The 18,943-nt window shown below is 40.7% G+C and overlaps 1 protein-coding gene across 1 annotated transcript; it reads right to left on the minus strand.

Moving 5' to 3' along the window:
* Positions 1–1,589: 1,589 nt before the first annotated feature.
* On the minus strand, positions 1,590–17,180 carry hpgd (15-hydroxyprostaglandin dehydrogenase). The gene is made up of 7 exons (XM_046400823.1): positions 16,777–17,180; positions 15,895–16,018; positions 14,076–14,182; positions 10,126–10,222; positions 4,179–4,255; positions 3,899–4,062; positions 1,590–2,987 (listed from the first exon to the last, which is right to left on the minus strand). The coding sequence occupies exons 1-7, from the start codon at positions 16,867–16,869 to the stop codon at positions 2,864–2,866; spliced, it is 786 nt and encodes a 261-aa protein (XP_046256779.1). The 5' UTR covers positions 16,870–17,180; the 3' UTR covers positions 1,590–2,863.
* Positions 17,181–18,943: the final 1,763 nt, after the last annotated feature.

Consider the following 18,943-nt stretch of genomic DNA (forward strand, 5'->3'; position numbering starts at 1 on the left):
ACTATGCCTGTTTACTCTGTTAACAAGTTAAATGGGAAGATTGACACCACTGTCCTATTTGCAAGCTAAATATAATGCTAGTGCCAGCAGAGGATCAGATTAGCGTAGCCTAATGACTATAAACAGAGGGAAACAGCTGTCCTGGCTCTACTGGACTAAGTTCTGCCAACATGTCTAAAGCTCACCACTCAGCACATTGTATCATTTATTATTAATTAGTCCACAGAAAGAAAACTATGATTTGAGACTGGTGAACAGCAGCAGAGAGCAGTGACTTTGAGGGGTCTTTTCTGCTGCTTCCAGTTCTTATACAAAATTAAAGAAAGTCACCTAATTGCTAAAAGATGTCAGGAAAAGAAGGATGCTGCAGTAAAAAGTTAACAAATGGTTAACATATGCCTGGTGAACTGCTAACAGCTGTGTAAAGCTCATAAAGACCAATAAACAAATTTGTGGATGGATGAAATATGAAACCTTGCCAATCATTTGCAATAATGGGACACATATGGTAGTTTAGCCTGAGAGTGACAACAAAGGAAAAATCCCAGAAAAGGAAAAGGGTCATGTTCTTGAAAAATGTTAATCTGTTGCTGTAGCTCATGTGAATGTGGTGTTCTGACTTTGACAAGACCCTGACCTTCGGTTCAGTGGAATGAGGAGCTCATTTTGAACAACTGGTGATCCTGAACAACTCTTTTTGGCCTGTTTGGTGGAGCATAAGGTGGCACCAATACAGACATGCTTTTCCACCTCAGTCTAGTGTTAGAATATTTCAGAGATAATTAAGCTTTCATTATTTTTTTCAGAGATTTTCAATTCAGTAGCCAGAATCCACAGTAGACTTTTAACAATGGCTTAGTTGAATTCCCACCACTGCCCTTTCAGCCTGAAGTATGTCCCCAACTTGTGCATTTGGCATTGAGGGTTCGCCATATTGAGGGCTGTTCAAAATCACTTCTTGTACAAGAAAGAATGTTTGTTTCCCTGCTGACTTGGAACACTTCAGTCTCAGTAAAGCAGGTGTCAAACAAATTTAATTCCATATCTGAATAATATTATTTCATCATGCCTCTGAACTCTTTCTGCAGCTCCCACACACTGGCTTTTCATGGTGGGAGGTTTTCGTCATACTCACGGCCTGTAGCGTGTGTGTGTGTGTGCAACATTTTATTTTACAGCTAATAATGCTTGTATATACAACAGCTTGACCGAGCAAGCAGAGCGCCCCACAGTTAACCTGTTTGTTTCTCCCCTTCATGACGAGAGCCCTCCATAACTGAGAGTGTGACCTCAAGCAGAGTTCATAGGACTTCCTGGAGAGAGAGATCGGTTTGGAAAAGGGCCAAGGAGTTAAGAGGAATGTCAACACTGACTGAAGCGCTAAGGCTGACTGACACTGTGTTATAGCTCACAGTTCATCAGAGTTTGTGTAAAGAAACAATACATTTGACTTTGGCAGTGCAAATAAACTTGACTTGACTTGAACAAGCTGCTGGATTCTGTTGCTTTTCTCTGTTTTCTAGTCTGTACTGCTTTGGATACGGTACAGCATGATATCAGATATCAGATATCAGACAACTTAATTCAGCTTTTTTTAAACAAGGGTTTTTATTGAATTTAACCCAATACCTCAAGTACATAAAAGACATACAAATAAATAATGTTCACTTAAGATCATTCAAATCAAGGCGTAATTTAATGATACTTTTCTAAGTGCAGAAAGAGATTAAAAAAACATATGCAATAAAAAAAAAAATAAGCAAAGAGAATATCATCAGAGTAGATTTCTCGAAGAGAAGAGAGTGCAAGAGACCCTCAAGTCATATGTGAATGCTTGGTCCATTAACTTGGCTATACTGTGCTTTGCTTGTAATAAATAAAAGCTCCAGTAATAAATGCTCCAGTATTTAACTGAGGAGGAGGAAAACTGTCTGCGTCATAATAATGGACTTAATGTGGTTGGTGGGTGTAATAACACGTCTATAATGGGAGGAATATGAATTAGATTACCTGCAGTAACCCATGCCTCTGCAGCACACACAATAAGTGCGCTGTCATGACTCAGTAATTGCACTTGCATAAAGTGCGCACTGGGTGTAACCACAGCGACTTGGACTCAGGCCTCTTGTCTTCTAACACATCTTTAAACCTGGGTGTAGCCAATAATACGTCAAAGCTGTTGTCATCTGTCTATCACAATGTGATGCAGTTTTGCTTCTCAAGTGAAAATAGGCCAAAGAAGAAGAAGAAGAAAAAAACAGTCTTTATTCGGGTCAGTGCGGACGCAGGTCTCTAGAAAAACGGTCTGGAAACCCTAATGTGGACGTAGACGGTTTTCACACAGCAAAAAGAGGGTAAAAATGTGAATGGCTTACTGCAGAGATAGGGTAGCTATGAAATACAAATAAATAAGTCCCATATTCCCATATCAGACTATCTCACTGGATGTTTTTAAATATCTATACAAACCATATGAACCAGCTGTTAAATAATAACTGTAGCTTACAGTTGCTATGATAACACTGTTTAATCAAAAAAGCTGCATAATCAGTTTGTATCTTGACTAGCAGTGAAAACACTGGACTTTCTACAGTAATTTTGACAATTCCGATCATCGTTACGACATCATTAACACAATTAGCAAGACCAGACAGTATACTTTGACAGTGCATAGAACGATTACTTGGATAGCATTCAATCAAGACAAATGTATGTAATTGATCAGGGATTATTCAAATCAGTTTTCCCTGATGCAGTTCTGATATTAACTTCAGTGTCAGCCAGATGTTCAAAACCTGCTTCGGTGAAGGTACTGCGTTACTCTTGTCAGCAGCTTCGTCCAATATGTCCAGTATGTCAAGGCTCAAGCAGACATGGGCTCATAGGTGTGAAAGTGGATTCCCTTAGAGCAGGTGATCTTCATCACCGCTCCATGCAGAGTGGTGTCTGTGATCAGCATCATCATGCCCTCTGCGATCAGTGCTGGCCTGGACATAGACACAGAGAGGAAGATGAGATTACAGCTAGACACACTGAGGCGCCTGCACTCACACACACTCAGAAAAAGAGTGTGTGCTATCAGGAAGCCATCTGGCCTCAACTTCCTCTGTCACTAAATGCTTCACTCATGCTGCTTCTCTCTGAGCAGCATTTGAACTGTTAAAGGAGCCTTCCTCAGCGATGACTTCACCAGTCCGTTGTTGCTGATTGACGCTCAACGCTAACTGGAATGAACCCCCACAGTCAACAGACTGAGGGCACATAAATGATTCCACATAACACTGTTAAATAAATAGACAGAACTTGATTTGCAAAACCTTTTCAACCAGTTGAATAAAATACAAATACAAGATAATAAATGTTCAAACTGATAAACTTTATTGTTTATGTAAATGTTGTAACCAGATTTCTGACAGATATTCTGTGTTTTTCCTTCATCTTAATGATGTGGGTTGTTGGCACTTATAGATAAGATGGATAACTCATATTCAGTTAATGCTAATGTGCATTAGATAATTTACAGCTAATATACACTTTTTCAATTTGTTTCAAGTCTTATTCAGTGCCTAAAAAACTCAACTTTCTTAGTCTACTTTAGAGTATTAATGACCTGGAAGAGTTTGATTTCCGGTTCACCTCTGTGCAATCATGCAAAAAAGGAGATTAGTTGGACTGAATCCAAATGTCCTGACCAAATGTCCTGGCTTGTTCCTGGAAAGCGGTGAGGGTCGTCCAAAGCCGCATTTCAGTGCCAAACTTGATGATGTTTACTCGGTGAAAAGACTGGAAAGACCCTAAATTCCTTAATAGTCCAGAAATGCTGCAGGAAGCAAGTCTTCATCTACCTATGTCACCAGTAAATTCTGAGTAAACCACCAGTATGTGTGAGTTCACTTACTTTAAAACTCCAAATTTGCTCATGCTGCGTTTGAAATCGTCCTTGAACTTGACAAACTTGCCCATGTTGTCCTCCTGTTCCACTGAATGCAGCAGAGGTGTGTCAACAAAGGCCGGGCACAGCGCGTTGATACGAACACCGTAGTCGCCCTGAGAAGACGCGTCCTGTAAGAATATGTACATAGTCTTAAGTTGCCCGGAGGACATCCCATTCTACACAAAGCTACAGATGACCTTTGACACTGTCTCATTTAGTGTGTGTGTGTGTGTGTGTGTCTTACCGCCATAGCTCTGGTGAAGCCAATGACTCCGTGTTTAGTAGCAGTGTAGACAGGCTGATGAGGAGAATGCATGAAGGCTGAATTGTGAAGAGACAAAAAATTGAACAAAGCTCAGTCACTAAGTCTGTTTTCATGAATCTGCAGAATGCAGCTTCTATGCAGTGTGTTTCCTACGAGCTTCACCGACCGGGAGCTTCCAACATGCCGGCTGTGTCAGAGGGGCTGCTCGCAAACACAGCAGCAGCATCTGCTTTGTAATCACCTGTGGTTCACTTCATCAGGTTTGGTGAAATAAAGCTCAGCTTCTTTTCTCGTTAAATCTTAGTCTACCTACATCGTCTACATTGATTTACTGCTATTGTACTGTATATAGTATTTTTTCTGCTAGGTGCTTTTACTGCTAGGTGTCTGTTATTGTACTTGAGAGCAAAGTCTAACCGGAGTCAAATTCCTTGTTTGTACACACAAACTTGGCCAATAAAGCTGATTCTGATTCTGAAGAGAACTGTTTCATAAAATCCACTATTACAGTGCAAACTATGATGACTATTTTCAGTGCAACTCATCATAGTTGCCTCCTTTCAAAACATTCAAATCCAAATTCACAGCAGGTGTTTCAAGGCAATCACATAACATAACATTGTGTGTATGAGGAGCCCCCACGTTTGTGTTTTTGCCCAGGACTTTCAGGAGTACACTCACACTGAAGTCGCTGAAACAGGTGAGGGGTTCTCTTGTTGCTTTGAAGCAGAAACTTCAAAATTTAGAAAACCGATTGCTTTAATAATCACATTGTCTAAAATGGGAGCCTTTGAGGTAGAAATTGTGTATGATAAAGGTTGAAGGTTGAAGTCTTAAATGTGTGTGTGTGTGTGTGTGTGTGTGTGTGTGTGTGTGTGTGTGTGTGCTGTAGTTCTCATTTAATTTCATTGTAAAAAGGTCTCACAGTTTAAAAAATAAAAATGTCAGACAAAAGCTGAGTACAACCCAAGTGTCCTTAAAGAGACGCTGTAATGGTTTCAACTGCTGAAAGAATGCAGGATTAGTAGTCGACCAAAAAACATAAGGAAGACGGAATGATAGATGACAAGAACAATAGTGCTGCTGAATCAGCATTCACACTAATAAAAGCAAAACAAACACTGTTAACTCAATCATCAGATTCACATGCTCTGAGTCCACGTCCAGAGGAGTCATACATACACACAAACACCTGCATTTACCAGCTGACTTACACATCAGTGCACACACACACACACACACACACGCAAACACTGATGTTATCACAAGTCCTAGTGAAAAATAATGAACCTCAGGAATCATGCATCAAAATTCCATACAGCAGCAAAATTCTTGCAAGCTTTGGGGAATATTTTGCAGAATCCAGCTGAAACCGAAACTCAGTTCACCTTCACATCTAAATGTCATGACTACCGGTAACTAAAACCCTCATAACACTTTAGCAAAAGTGGCAAATTCCTCGTCAGACGGATAAAAAGGTGGAACGCAGCTCTACCACAGGTATCGCTGTCTTTAGTGCAAAGGAAAAGGTCATTACTCTGCTGGTAGTGCTTGAGAGAACTGCTACGTGATCCTAAAGTTCCATGCAAACGTGACATTCACACGTTGCCATAGTTTCAGACGATTTTATTCTTGGATTCTGGATTCTGATACATATTGTTTCCCAGGAGTTGGTTGAGATCCAGATATTTTAAAGTTTGGCTATGATTCTGATTACATTTGCACATGATTATACCAGGTCACTTGGTGAGAAGTGGCTTCCAAAAACAACAGCACAAACAGGTTTTGTGAGTTTGTTGTCTAACCAAACTCAACAAACTAATAGCTCATTTATCCACTCATATCCAGCATGTGTGGCTGAATGATCACTTAAATTAAGAACAGCACGTCTCCTCTTTTCATGAGGGGAGAAATCTAGTGACATCTCCAATTTTCCCCATTAAGTAATAACAAACAGCTTCTAATGATGTGGGGTTTTGGGTTCTTAAAAACTGCATTATGTAAACATCGCAGTGACTCAGTTCCCTCATGGCTTTCATCTGAGTGTAGAAGAAGATTACAACCTTTTGGAGTATTGGCCCATCAGGACAATATAAAACCATAAAAGAGCAGGAATTATCTTGTAAAACATGTATGTATGTTTCTAGTTTAGTGTGTGTGTGTGTGTGTGTGTGTGTGTGTGTGTGAGGCTTTGAGTAAAAGAAAGGTTTGGAGGAGTGCAAGCTTTTCCATGACGGATACAGAAGTGCAGAATGATCCAGATCTAATAGTTTCTGTTGCAGTGGATGTCTGCCAGCCTGAAGAGGGGAACTGTTTTCATAAGCATGACTTCCAGAGAGTCTGAGAAATTCATCATCTGTGACATTCTGACACCAGTAACTGTGTGTTCCAGAGAGGAGAATGTTAGTTTCTGTGTCTCTGCTGACATATACATCTTCAATTTTATTGTAAAAATAGAAAAAAGTTAATGATTGAATCGTAATCTTTACTCTGTAATTTGAGACTATTCACATGGCTACAATGCAAGGTGCCAGGTCTTGACTCATAGGGAAATGAAAGCACATTTTCCTTCCCTCCATTCAACAGGGTCAGTTATCCTTTACTCCTATAGTTGGCCCTCGTCACAACACTTCAGTATTACATGATTTACATTTCCAGACAAACAATCCTAGCGACACCTTGAAATAGCAGTAGATTTTCATATAAAACGTAAACCTTCCTGCTCTCCATGTGAGTTTGTATCTTTCATCCTGGTCTTTGTTTACATTTTACTGCAGCTCATGCTCACTGACCAAAATACCGTTTGTAAAATGAAGAAACTTCCTAAAATACTGTCCTCTGCCACTTTAACAAAGGTAGTCTCAGTCACGAACTCAGAGGGTGCTTTGGATCTGCGCTGCAGCACTCTGAGCGAGTCCACCTGATTCCAGCATACAGGCAGAAACTAAAGCTATGTGAACGCGCCGGGAGGACATCAAAGCAGTGGAACGATGAAGACGTGGAGGACCTTGGTGCATTCACGGACGGCACCGACAATCTGGAGTGGTGCACAGAGGTTGTGACATCCCCCACCAGCTTCTGTGCAGACTTCTGTGTACCATCACACACCGGAGTGAGTTATAATAATGACAAACCAATAGCTCATCATAGCGCTATCACGATATCAGATTTGCACTACTCAATATTCATGGCCAAAAGAATTCATGCTAACAATGTTATTGTATTAATTACACACAAAATACGAGCGTAAGGAGGTGGAGAGTGTGTAACCATAACTCTCCAACACTTACTGAAAAGAGAAAAGGCATCCAGACGAACTAAGAAGTTTAAAACCTCATGATATCAATATTCCGTGTTTCTGCTAGTTCATCACTAAGAAAGCAAGGCAGAGGATGTACCTCCTCCTCAGTTTCTGTGCCCTTCCACAACACCATCCTCACCTCCTACTTCATCATCTGCTGTGCTGCTGCTGCTGCAGCTACCAGTCATTCTCCCTGCCTGCACCTGCCTGCAGCTGGCCTCATTGGCATGCTGCCCCCCCCCTCCCCCCCCCACACACACACACATGGAGTGTGTGGGGGTGCAGCTGGCCTCATTGGCACGCTGCACCCCCCCACACCCCCACCATGTTACCGTAGCCTACACACACATCTCACACACTATTACATTATCACCACCTTCCACCACTATGCTGATATGTATATAGCCTATATAGTAGTATATTGTACAGTGTTTATTTAAAAACTGTTAATTAATAAACTCTTTATATTTTTGAAGCTGTTTTGCACACTTAGCTTTTTGCACTCTATTCTGTTCTTGTGAGCTGCCATGACAAGTGAATTTCTCTGCTGCGGGATCAATAAAGGTCATCTTATCTTATTAACACACATCTCTTGGATTATTATCTGTGTACACTACACATATTCTTCATACTTCATACTGTGAATATTTGCACAAACAGTACAGTTTCTTCCTTTGAAAACAGGCATATTATTCATGCTAATATTTTGTTCATCATATGTTCATATTCCTTGCAATACTTTTATGTTATTTTCTCTATTTATTTATTGACCAGAGTGCCAAGGCAAATTCCTTGTATGTGAAAGCTTACTTGGCAATAAACCTGATTCTAATGCTGTTTCTGTTTCTACCATTCCATCAGCGGAATGTGTTCACGTGTGTGTAAACACCAAAATGCAGCACTGAGTTAGACATGAATAAATCAGACTGTGTTAACTTGCTAATCCTTCATGAAAATAGACAGCAATGCTAAATTGATTTTTTTTTCTTTGCAGTGGAGCTTTGGACTCCATTATGTGTCCATAGTTACACAGTGTGAAACTGTACATCAGCATCAAAAGCATCACTAAACCATTCCTGTACAATTTATGTGCACTGAGGTCCCACCAAAAGCACCACCAACCCATACATTTATTTTCAAGTGGAATACGTGATATTAAATTTGAGGATTATATAGTAGTGAACGATATCACCATAAATACACTGAAGTGGAAAGAAAACAGTGTGTGTAAATAGGTTATATTATGCTTATACATGTCTTTCCTTCCTGCAAAGGTAAATTAAAACCAGCCAAAGTTCTTCTGTTAAAGTCCATACTAATACAATATTTGAACAAGCATAATGATCCCTTTATGCTCTGATACCAAACCAAATCATCACCAAATCACAGACCAAGTTGTGATGGCTTGACAACTGTGTCAGAGCATCGCCCAAACTGCAGCTCTTGTGGATGTTCCCAGTCTGCAGTGGTCAGGACCTACCAAAAGTGGGCCAAGGAAGGAAAACTGGTGAACTATTGACAGGGTCAGGGGCAGTCAAGACTCAGGGAAGGCCCATGTTATCTGGTCCAGTAGAAGAGCTACTGTAGCTCAGAACGAACAGTGCATCACGGTTTGTTGTGTACGGGGCTGCATAGTTGCAGACCAGTCAGGGTGCCCATGCTGACTCGTGTCCACTGCCAAAAGCACCTACAATGGGCACATGAGCATCACAACTGCACCACAGAGCAATAACAGAGCAACAGAAGAGGGTGACCTGGTCTGATGGATCACTTTTTTTTAAACCATTTTTTTGTTTTTATCGTGTGGATAGCCAAGTGCATATGTGTCTCTTCCTTGGGGAAGACACGGCACCAGGATGCAGGAGGCAGTGTGATGTTTTGGTTAATGTTCTGCTGGGAAACCTTGGTCCTGCCATTCATGTGGATGTTACTTTGACACGTACCACCTGCCTAAACACTGATGTACAGTACACCTATTCATGGAAACAGTATTCCCTGATGGTGGTGGCCACACGGCAAAAATGGTTCAAGAATGGTTTGAGGAACCGAACAACAAATTTGAGGTGTTCACTTGACCTCCAAATTTTCTGGATCTCCAGATCAATCGAGCACCTGTCAAACATGCTGGAAAAACAAGTCTGATCCACGGAGGCCCCACCTCACAACTTACAGGACTTAAAGGATCTGCCACTGACAGCTTAGTGCCAGATACCACAGCACACTTTCAGAGATATAGTGGAGTCCACGCCTCAGTGGGTTGGGGATGTTTTGACGACAAAAGGGGGATCTATTCAAAGTGAGGTGGGTGGTCATAAGGTTATTGCTGATTGGTGTATTGCCTATATGAATATCACATCTGTCTCATTTCCCTTGGTAATGTTTTAGCATTATCCAAATCTAAGTAATAGAACTTACATTAACATTTTTCTAAATTGGTTAAAATGCAAATACTCTGAATATATAGAACACTTTTTGATTTTTGAATGTTTAAGTTTTGGTTCCCATAACATTTCCTTCTAGTCAGAGCAATGTTTGTATTATCAGTCCGACTAAATTAAAATCTGTGGTGAAGTAACAAGGTTAATCTTTATAATGAATTCATTATAATGTAATGCATTGGCCTACCTGCCATAGAGGATACATTGATAATGGTGCCTCCTTCTTTGCCATATTCCTTACTCATGTGTTCCAGAGCCAAGTAGGTCCCTTTAATTACAGATGTCTAGAGAAATAAAGAAAGAACATATGCAGCATGTAAGCAGGAAGTGAAACTGAATTATTTTGAACTTTGACATGATTATTTCAGGCCACATCACAGTTAGAGAAGCAGTAAAACAAAGCTCCTGTTCTGTTCAGTGGTGGAGTTGTTGACCGTGACAGTTGCATTGTACAGTATACCCTAAGAGCAAAGGTGTCTGCTATGTGCATTATATGGTACAATGGATGGAGTGTTGGACAGAACAAACAACATACTACCAACTTTTCCTGTACCATTTGTTATTTAGCTTCTTGGGAGCTTCAATGAAATCTTCTCATGTTAATCTGTTCTTAAGATTTTGATGTGTTAAAGTCCACAGTTTTTTGTTGGTAGTACTAGGGGAAAGGTTATGGGGTCACAGTAGTAAACATGACTCATCCTGTTGAAATCATAAATACACGCAAATATTTGTGGCAATGTGGCCAGTTGATGTGGGGATATCCTGCTCCTCCCTGGCGTCATGGTTCAGCCCTCAGCGCTCTGACGCTCAGATATAGCATGATACACACTTACTACTAACACAGTTGTAATGTTTTGTTCCTGCTAATGACGGAAGAATGCAAGTGCAGTGAGTGTGTATCACACTATATCTATCCATCAGCATCAATGTGGAGAACTGAACACACATGGCTGCAGTCTGTTCTCTTGGCTGCTGTCTGGTAAAAGATACAGAAGTATCTGTTACTGCAGGGCTACAGAGCAACTTCTTTCCTCAGGCTGCGAGACTCCTGAACTCAACCTCCTCACTCCAACACAAATAATTTTTTTTTTTTTATGATTTATTTTATATTCAACCATGTCCATATTATCTTTTTTGAGAGCATCATAAAGGGACAACAACTTGCATTTCGTTGTACATCCCTTTGATGTATGATGATAGATAAATGAACCTTGTACAAGAAAACATGGACGAATCACCGCATATGTGAAGACACATAAACAGATGTGTTCCTCACATGTGGAGGCTACATCTATAATGCATTATGGGGGCATTCACAGCGTATTATAACACATTCGTGTTGCTTTATGACTGCATTCGTAAGCACACATAATGCTTGCTGTCTCACTATTGTCCAGCTCTCTAGCTTTTCTTCCAACTCTGAAGTAATTCTTGTAATCCAAACCAATACTGCACAGCCATTACTCCCCTTGCAAGAAAATGAAATAAATATGTTTTCTAAGGAGCCCTTTTCATTTTTAAACTCTTTTCTTCCTGATTTACATCTCTGACTGGATGTCATGTCATCACTGTTCTCATTTTATTGCGTGGCTTTATGCAGAACTACTATTGGTGCGCCAGGAGGTTCAGGAATCCAACAGTCTCATGAAATAGGTATTGTATTTGGGCAGCTGGAGAACTGTGTCAACTCAAGTGAACTCTTTGTTTTTTGCCTTTAGATTCATGGAGTTATGACTGTAAATTTCAAGGTTGGACATGTTTTTCTACTGGTGAAACCTGAGCTGCCAGGATTCTACTTAGCAGAGATGTAGTAGTAGGGCCTTAGGTTTGCTATGGTGTCATACAGGGTGTTAAAGGGAGGGCACGGTAGGCCTGCTGATGCAATAGAGGAGTCTGAACAGCCTGAGGAGGGGGTTTGTACTCTGAGAGGCCTGGGCTGGGGTCTTTCAGGGACAGTGGAAACATAAAACGCCTGTTGAGTAACAGTGGCAGTGTTGGTAGAGCTTTTCTAAAAGATCACACATGTTATTATTAGCTTCGCGTGATGTCATTTGGTAGAGTTTTAGTTTATCATTAAAACCCAGTATCCTAAGGTTTACCAAACTGTACTTTTAATGCACAATAATAGAAATGGAATCAGATCCTATCTCGTCTTTAAAACGCCAATCTGTTATCAGCATTCACTCATTTATGGTATTTTGTTCTGCTCAAGCTGAAAAAACAAAACAAACAAAAAAACCCAAACAAAATAAAAGCAAAACAAACAAAAAAACACATGCTGGTCATTTTACTCTGATGTCACATTCAGAGTTGGAAATGCTGGGATAAAGTCATACTGCTGGGTTCCACACAGTGACTTAAGCAGAACATTTCTAAGGTCTGGTCAACAGACAGTAAGACACATGATAACAGAAACCAGGAAGTGGTTAAACCAACTAGTGCAGTTATCTTGTTAACTTGATGCACCAGTCTTTCCAGTCCTATCCTGAGGTTATATGAATTTGAAAAGAAAGATTTGTTTGCCAGTTGCCTGTCTCTAACTGTAATGCAGTAGCCAACACTGCCAGCAGAAAATTCATTCTTAAGATTCAGCACCTGTCTGAGAGAAAACATTGTACTGCAGCCGTATCGGCCCATTCCACCATTTCATTACTGTCAACCTAGAGACATGTGTTTTCCGTTATCTGCTGCTGGATTGAGAGATTTTTATCTCTGGTTTATTGGTATCAGATGCATAACTTATAATGTTTTCCTGCCTCAGGTTAGACTGTTTGAAATCAAAGTTGAGGAAAGTCATAATGAATTGTTTTTGCTGATCTACATGAACAGTAAGGCTCAAATTAAAATAAATTAGATGTATGAAGTCAATTTTCACATACATACCTTACGTACACTGTGCTGACTGCTCCCAGGTGATTATCCCACCTGGATCACATTCCAGCTAAAAATGTTTTGACTGCCTGTCTGCTTTCAACCATTCCTGACATTCTTTGTCACATAAACTCATTGAGTTTCAGCAAATTTCCAGCCTGCTGTTTGCCTGCACAATTCTGCAAAGAAAGTGAATGATCTCTGAATGAACAGTGATTCATAAAAGTCTCTCCTTCCTTGTATTTTTTCAGTACTTTTGTTTTAGATTTTATACTGCAGTTCTCAAGCTGCTCTTTCCTTCCTACTTTCCTCTCACTTACTTTTATTACTACATAGGAAAGAACATTAAATATGAAGTGCCACTAGGCTCAATTATGAATCCACTAATTAATCTTTACAACAAGGTCACTAACAAAGAGGTCTTAACAAGGAATGTGGAATATTGATTTTCCTTTATATGTGCATGACCCCCTCTCGAACTATTACCATTACTGATGTAATAATAAACTTAATTTCAAATAATTTCAGCACATTACACCACAGGCAAGAAACTTGGCTTTTATCGATCCTACATATTAATTAACAACTGATAAACATAGTCTTGAAATACAATGTAAACATTATTTTACATTATTATTATTTTTGTAACTCTCAGTGCAACCATCATTTGAGCTCTGCGTTTTGTTTTTGATTAAAATGCTGCTTTTATAAATCGACATGGAGCTACTGTGAGGTGGTCAGGGTGGATGGTGGGCGTACAGCGTTCAGGATTCTCATACCAGAATCAAATCAAATGTCATCAGGCTCAAATCTTACCTGTTTAGGCAAAAAAAGCACTTTGCTTTTGGTTTTATGTTAATAAAAAGTCGGTTGGTTGAATACTGTGGACATTTCATCTATAGGATTTGTGTACATGGCTACCTACACGAATCCTATAGATTAAATTTACTTAGCGTTTCACAAAATATTCTAACGTGACTTTGCAGTTGAAGGTCAGGTCTTTCTTGGAGATAAAGCAGGATCATGCACTGATTATTTATTACAAGCAACACTAGCCACTTAAATGTATTCAGACATAAATTAATATAATTACACTTATAATTTTTTGTAATTTAAGGAATATAATTTTGACACATGCAGACACATGCCCGTGCTCAGTAGGAAGGTGAGACGGGAAGATTAAGCTACCTCAAGTCTGTGATTATTTTGGCCCATATAAACGAAACTGACTTGTCCTGAATGGCAGTCCTTATTTTATCATCTTACCAGGTTGACTTGTATGGTTTTCTCCCAGTTCTTTTCATTGTTGATGCCGGCATTGTTGATAACGATATCCAGGCGACCAAACTTGTCGACTGTGCTCTGGAATGCGTCTAGTCCACAGAAACAAAAAGCCATCAGTGAATAACTTAAGACGCTGGCTCAGGATCTTAAACAGCAAGAGCAGGGCCTTCAGCTCGAGCTCAGCTCCAAATTAGAACGCAAATGCTACTTCCTCGTTGTTGTGCATTTTTTATGACTGCATGTGGAGAGAGTTAGCACTTAGTGTCTGCCATGACAGAAACACGCTATTATCATTATGAGAGCACATTGTTTATACATGTACAGGTGTCATTTACTCAGACACAGTGTACTCAGGCTCACTGAGTCACTCCTTTTCCTTCATATATGGCTCATACTCCAAACACACCACGCTGACTGTGATCTGCCAGTGTCCAGGTGTCAACATGATAATGAGGCATCACAGGGTGATACACTATCCTGTGATCTGTCTGCCTTCTCTTTCTTCATCTTCCGTAAAAATGCAATACAATGACCTCTTTGTCCATGTGTTTTTAAGTCTCTTAGAAAGTTTCTACCTTGTATATCTGGAGAGGAAAACCTTACTTGCAGTTGTCTGTGTGTGTGTGTTTTTCCGTTGCTCTCAAAACAATGAGACAATGCTGACAACATGAACAAGGGGACACTGGGCTCTTAGACAAAGATCCACTAGCAGGTTGTTTATCTCCCCCCTATGAGCAAACAGATCAGCCAAAGGGAGAAACCTGTCGCATTCCACACTTGGACACCTCACAATTAGAAGCAAACATATCTGCTTTTAACAGACTTACTTTTTGATATATGCACACTTGTACATAAACTCTTATGCACAAAAGGCACATACACAAAAAACGTGAAAATCTTACATTGGCTTTACTAACGGTTACACACACTGTGCATGCTGCATATGCACATATAAACAGAATCTTTTCCTAGAAAACACCCACATATACTGCCATCGGCTCTGTGCAGGCTTACACTGTGTCCACAGTATCCACAGTAGTACTATCACACAGTTAGGAGCAACACCAAACAGCATTCCAAAGCCGTTAGCCTGCAGGGATTTACTTTTTCAACGTCAGACAATGAAACCTTGTTCCTCTCTCTCGCTCTCTCACTCACTCTAAGACACACTTATTCATAATTTAATTCTCTGCTTCTTCTGTTTCACTCTCATCCTGACATGGCCACACTCACACACACACACACACACACACACACACATGCACACATATAAGCACAACAGCCCTGACAGACCTGCAAGAAAGGAGAAGGTAAGTGAAAAGCGGTAGTACACAACAGTATAATGTACACATGGAGCAGAGAGCAGGCAACTCAAAACCGGAATGCAGTCGAATAAATGGTATCTTTAGCTGGAGACACACCGGAGGGACCAGAGCTGTCTTTAATCACAAGTCTCACAGCTTTTCTGTCCTGTTTGACTGAGCGAAGAGCAGTAACAGTGACTTTCTGCAGGAAAAAAAGGTTTCATTGCTTGCCAGAAATAGCCTCTGTCTGTCTCTCTGTCTCTTTATTAAATCACTTCCTCATTCATCGTGAGCAAGCTAAAAATGAGCAAACAAAATTGCAACCTTCTTGTGAACAGTCATTCTGCAGGTTGCATAATGAGTCGTAATAACCATTACATTATGTAACAAACTGGACGGGCTGATGAAAGTTCTCGAATTGTGTCACTCCACATGTAGTAACTGTGCTTCTGTGTCAGTTGGTATCTCTCGTCTAAGACTCCTGCAGACGGTATTACCTCTCAGCGCGTCTCCATTAGACACATCACATGAGATAAAGGAGCAGTTGCCCTCTCCGAATTCGGCATCCAGCTGTGCTTTGCATTCTTCACCACCGGTCTTGTTCAGGTCCACCATGCTCACCTACACAACAAACATCTGTGGGTTGGACTTAAGTTCACATACACAGAACTAGTGCGCTACTAAGTTCTTTATATCTCACACTGTTGGATCTGTGGTTTGACACTTATGGCCGTGAACAGTTCAGTCAAGGGTAGACTGCTCACAAAGGTTACAAAAATAAAACACTAAAGACAAGTGTTGCAGTGAGCCTTGTTTCAGAGGTTCAAAGAAGCTCTCAGAAACTAACTTCAAGTCTTTTTGCTTTACCTTTATAGCCCTGAAATGCAGGTTGCCATCACATTACTGGTTAAAGAAAAAAGTTTTAATCAACAACAGAGTGCATTTATACTAAACTAAATCAGCATCTGCTGTAATGTACTAATTTTATAAAACATTTAAAAGCAGGAAGACACCAATGGAGATAATAAAAGATTGCTAAAGAAATCAGATCAGTGTTTCTCAACACATTAAAGTTTTTAAAAATTTAAAGCAGTTTCAGTTTTTTTCAGTGTAGCCAGTAAAACCACAGCAGACATGCAGACAGTTCCATTCCACTGAAAGGCATTCAAAACAGCAAGGTCAAAACACGTTGTGTTTGAGCAGTGCAGATTACAGTCAAGCCAGTTGTACAAGAATCTGAGCTGTCAATGCACAGCTAGAGAACAAAACGTATGGCCATAATTCAACAAAAACAGCAAACGCGGTGAAGTTAAAGCACTTTTAGTTCATCTGAGCTGTGACATTACGACGTTAAAGCAGTAGAATGAAGGCAGACTGACCTTGGCTGAGTTCTGCAGTAGTGATTGGACCACAGCTCTCCCGATGCCCTGAGCCCCCCCGGTCACCAGAGCCACCTTCCCATTCAGAGACATGATCCAAGCACAGCAGCAAAACCCGTTACCCTTGGTCTTCTTACTTCTGTCTCTGACACTTCACTTGCCTGTTTACGCTCACCCTCTCTCTCTCTCTCTCTCAGTCTCACTGAGTTTCTTCTCTGACTTCTTCTTCTTCTTTTTTCTGTTCTCCTCCAGGGTATTTAAGCACCTATCTGCTCTCACAGTAACACAACCATAGGCTTTCTCACCCGTGTGTGTGTGTTTTCACTCTTCAAGCTGGACTGTTTTCCCTCCCTTCTCTCTTATCAGTCTATACAAACACACTGCATGTGTGTCAGAGTGAGTGAGAGAGAGCGAGAGAGAGAGAGAGAGAGAGAGAGAGAGAGAGAGAGAGAGAGAGAGAGTCAGTCAAAGGCTAAATAAACTCCGTAGGTTTATAATTACAGGTTTTATTCAGCTCGGTGTACCTGCCTTTACACCACGTCCTTCTCCTCCTCCTCCTCCTCCTCCTCCCCCTTCTTTTTGTCTGCTCTGTCCCTCCCCCAGTGCTGTTTAATCCACACACCTGAGCTCTTCACGTCATATATTTTTTGAAAAAAAAAAAAAAAAAGAAGAAGGTGCCAGTTTCACATTCTCCTCTTGACTACGACTGTGTTGGTTTATTCTGTGTCTTTTGTGTAATTGCTGTTACACAACATGTAAGGCTGTTGAGTAAAACATTACGCCGAGCTTCAGGTCTCTGCATGTTGACATACACGCTGCAATGATATGAATGAAAATAATAGCTACCAGCTAGCTGCTAATTGTTAAACAAATATGTAAAAATCCTGGTTTGGTCCTTTGAGTAAAACAAGACCACAGTGACTTCCAGTGAACTTCTAAGTAGGGTTGTTTTAATCTCTTCCACTTACTAAAAATAATTTTAAAAACTTTCTTTTTTTTAAATATAATTAAATACCACTATTAATAGTTTGCACTCTGACTGAGATTCAGGAACACTCCCACACTGCTCTCCTTCTCCTTCCTTTGCACCTTTCCTTCCCTTGTCCTCCTTATCTCACATCCTTCCTACATTCTTTCAACAAGAATCTGAAGATGTTACCATTCAGCTTTCTGGGATCTCCTACGGCCTGAAGTGGCAGACCAGCACAGGCCCAGCGGAGGATGTCTATTCTGCGTTAGGTGGGAAACTGGAATGGACTTCAAAACACAGTAAGAACTGCAGAATGACCATCACACTCAAACTTAAACCAGCCATGTGACGTCTCTATGAGGTTGCTTGATCAGTGTGTTTGTGTTTGTTTGTCCAGCAATACTTCAAAATAAACCCAGAGCCTGTTTTCTGCTTTATAACTTTAATCTTAATAATGTACCATTGTGTTGTAAATTGAGGGTTACTAAGTCAAGTCAAGTATTTGTATGTTATTTACTACCTTCCTTATAGTTCACAATAGTAGCATATCCATCAATCAAAATTCTTAGTAATATTTAGGGGGCAGCGTGTAGTGGCGTGCGTTAGTGTGCTTATCCCATGTATGGAAAGCTGGAATCCCTTCCTAGCAGTGACCTGGGTCCAAGACCTCTGCTGGAGTCTGCTGGGGGGACACATCAGACTATAACCAGTCACATGATGGCTGTGTGTGACAATGACCCATCAACCCCCTCGCAGTCCCATGCTGGCTGGGCAGGTCTACCATCTAAGTTTAATACCTGGGACTCCTGACCAGTTAAGCAGAGTCCAGTTGCCCCAACTTCAGCTCTTCTATGCAAGATGACCTGGATGACTGAGAATCTACACAGACTCATCAACCCCCACTTCCATATGCTTCCAGGCTCAGCATGAGCTCTCCAGACTTCAGAGGAGCAAGTCCAGTGGGCCTGATAACATCAGTGTTAGGCTACTGAGGATACTGGCAGCTCCCTTCCAGCAGCTCTTCAACCTTTCCTTGAGACTGAGGATGGTGCCTAAACAGTGGAAGACCTCCTGCATTGTCCCCATACCAAAAAGTCATCCCAGCAGTCTTAATGACTACAGGCCCATAGCGTTGACATCATATGTCACTGAGATGTTCAAGAATGTGGTTCTGAGGCACCTGAGGACCCTGCTTTC

This window comes from Scatophagus argus, chromosome 2, assembly GCF_020382885.2.
Source record: "Scatophagus argus isolate fScaArg1 chromosome 2, fScaArg1.pri, whole genome shotgun sequence".
NCBI lineage: Eukaryota > Metazoa > Chordata > Actinopteri > Scatophagidae > Scatophagus > Scatophagus argus.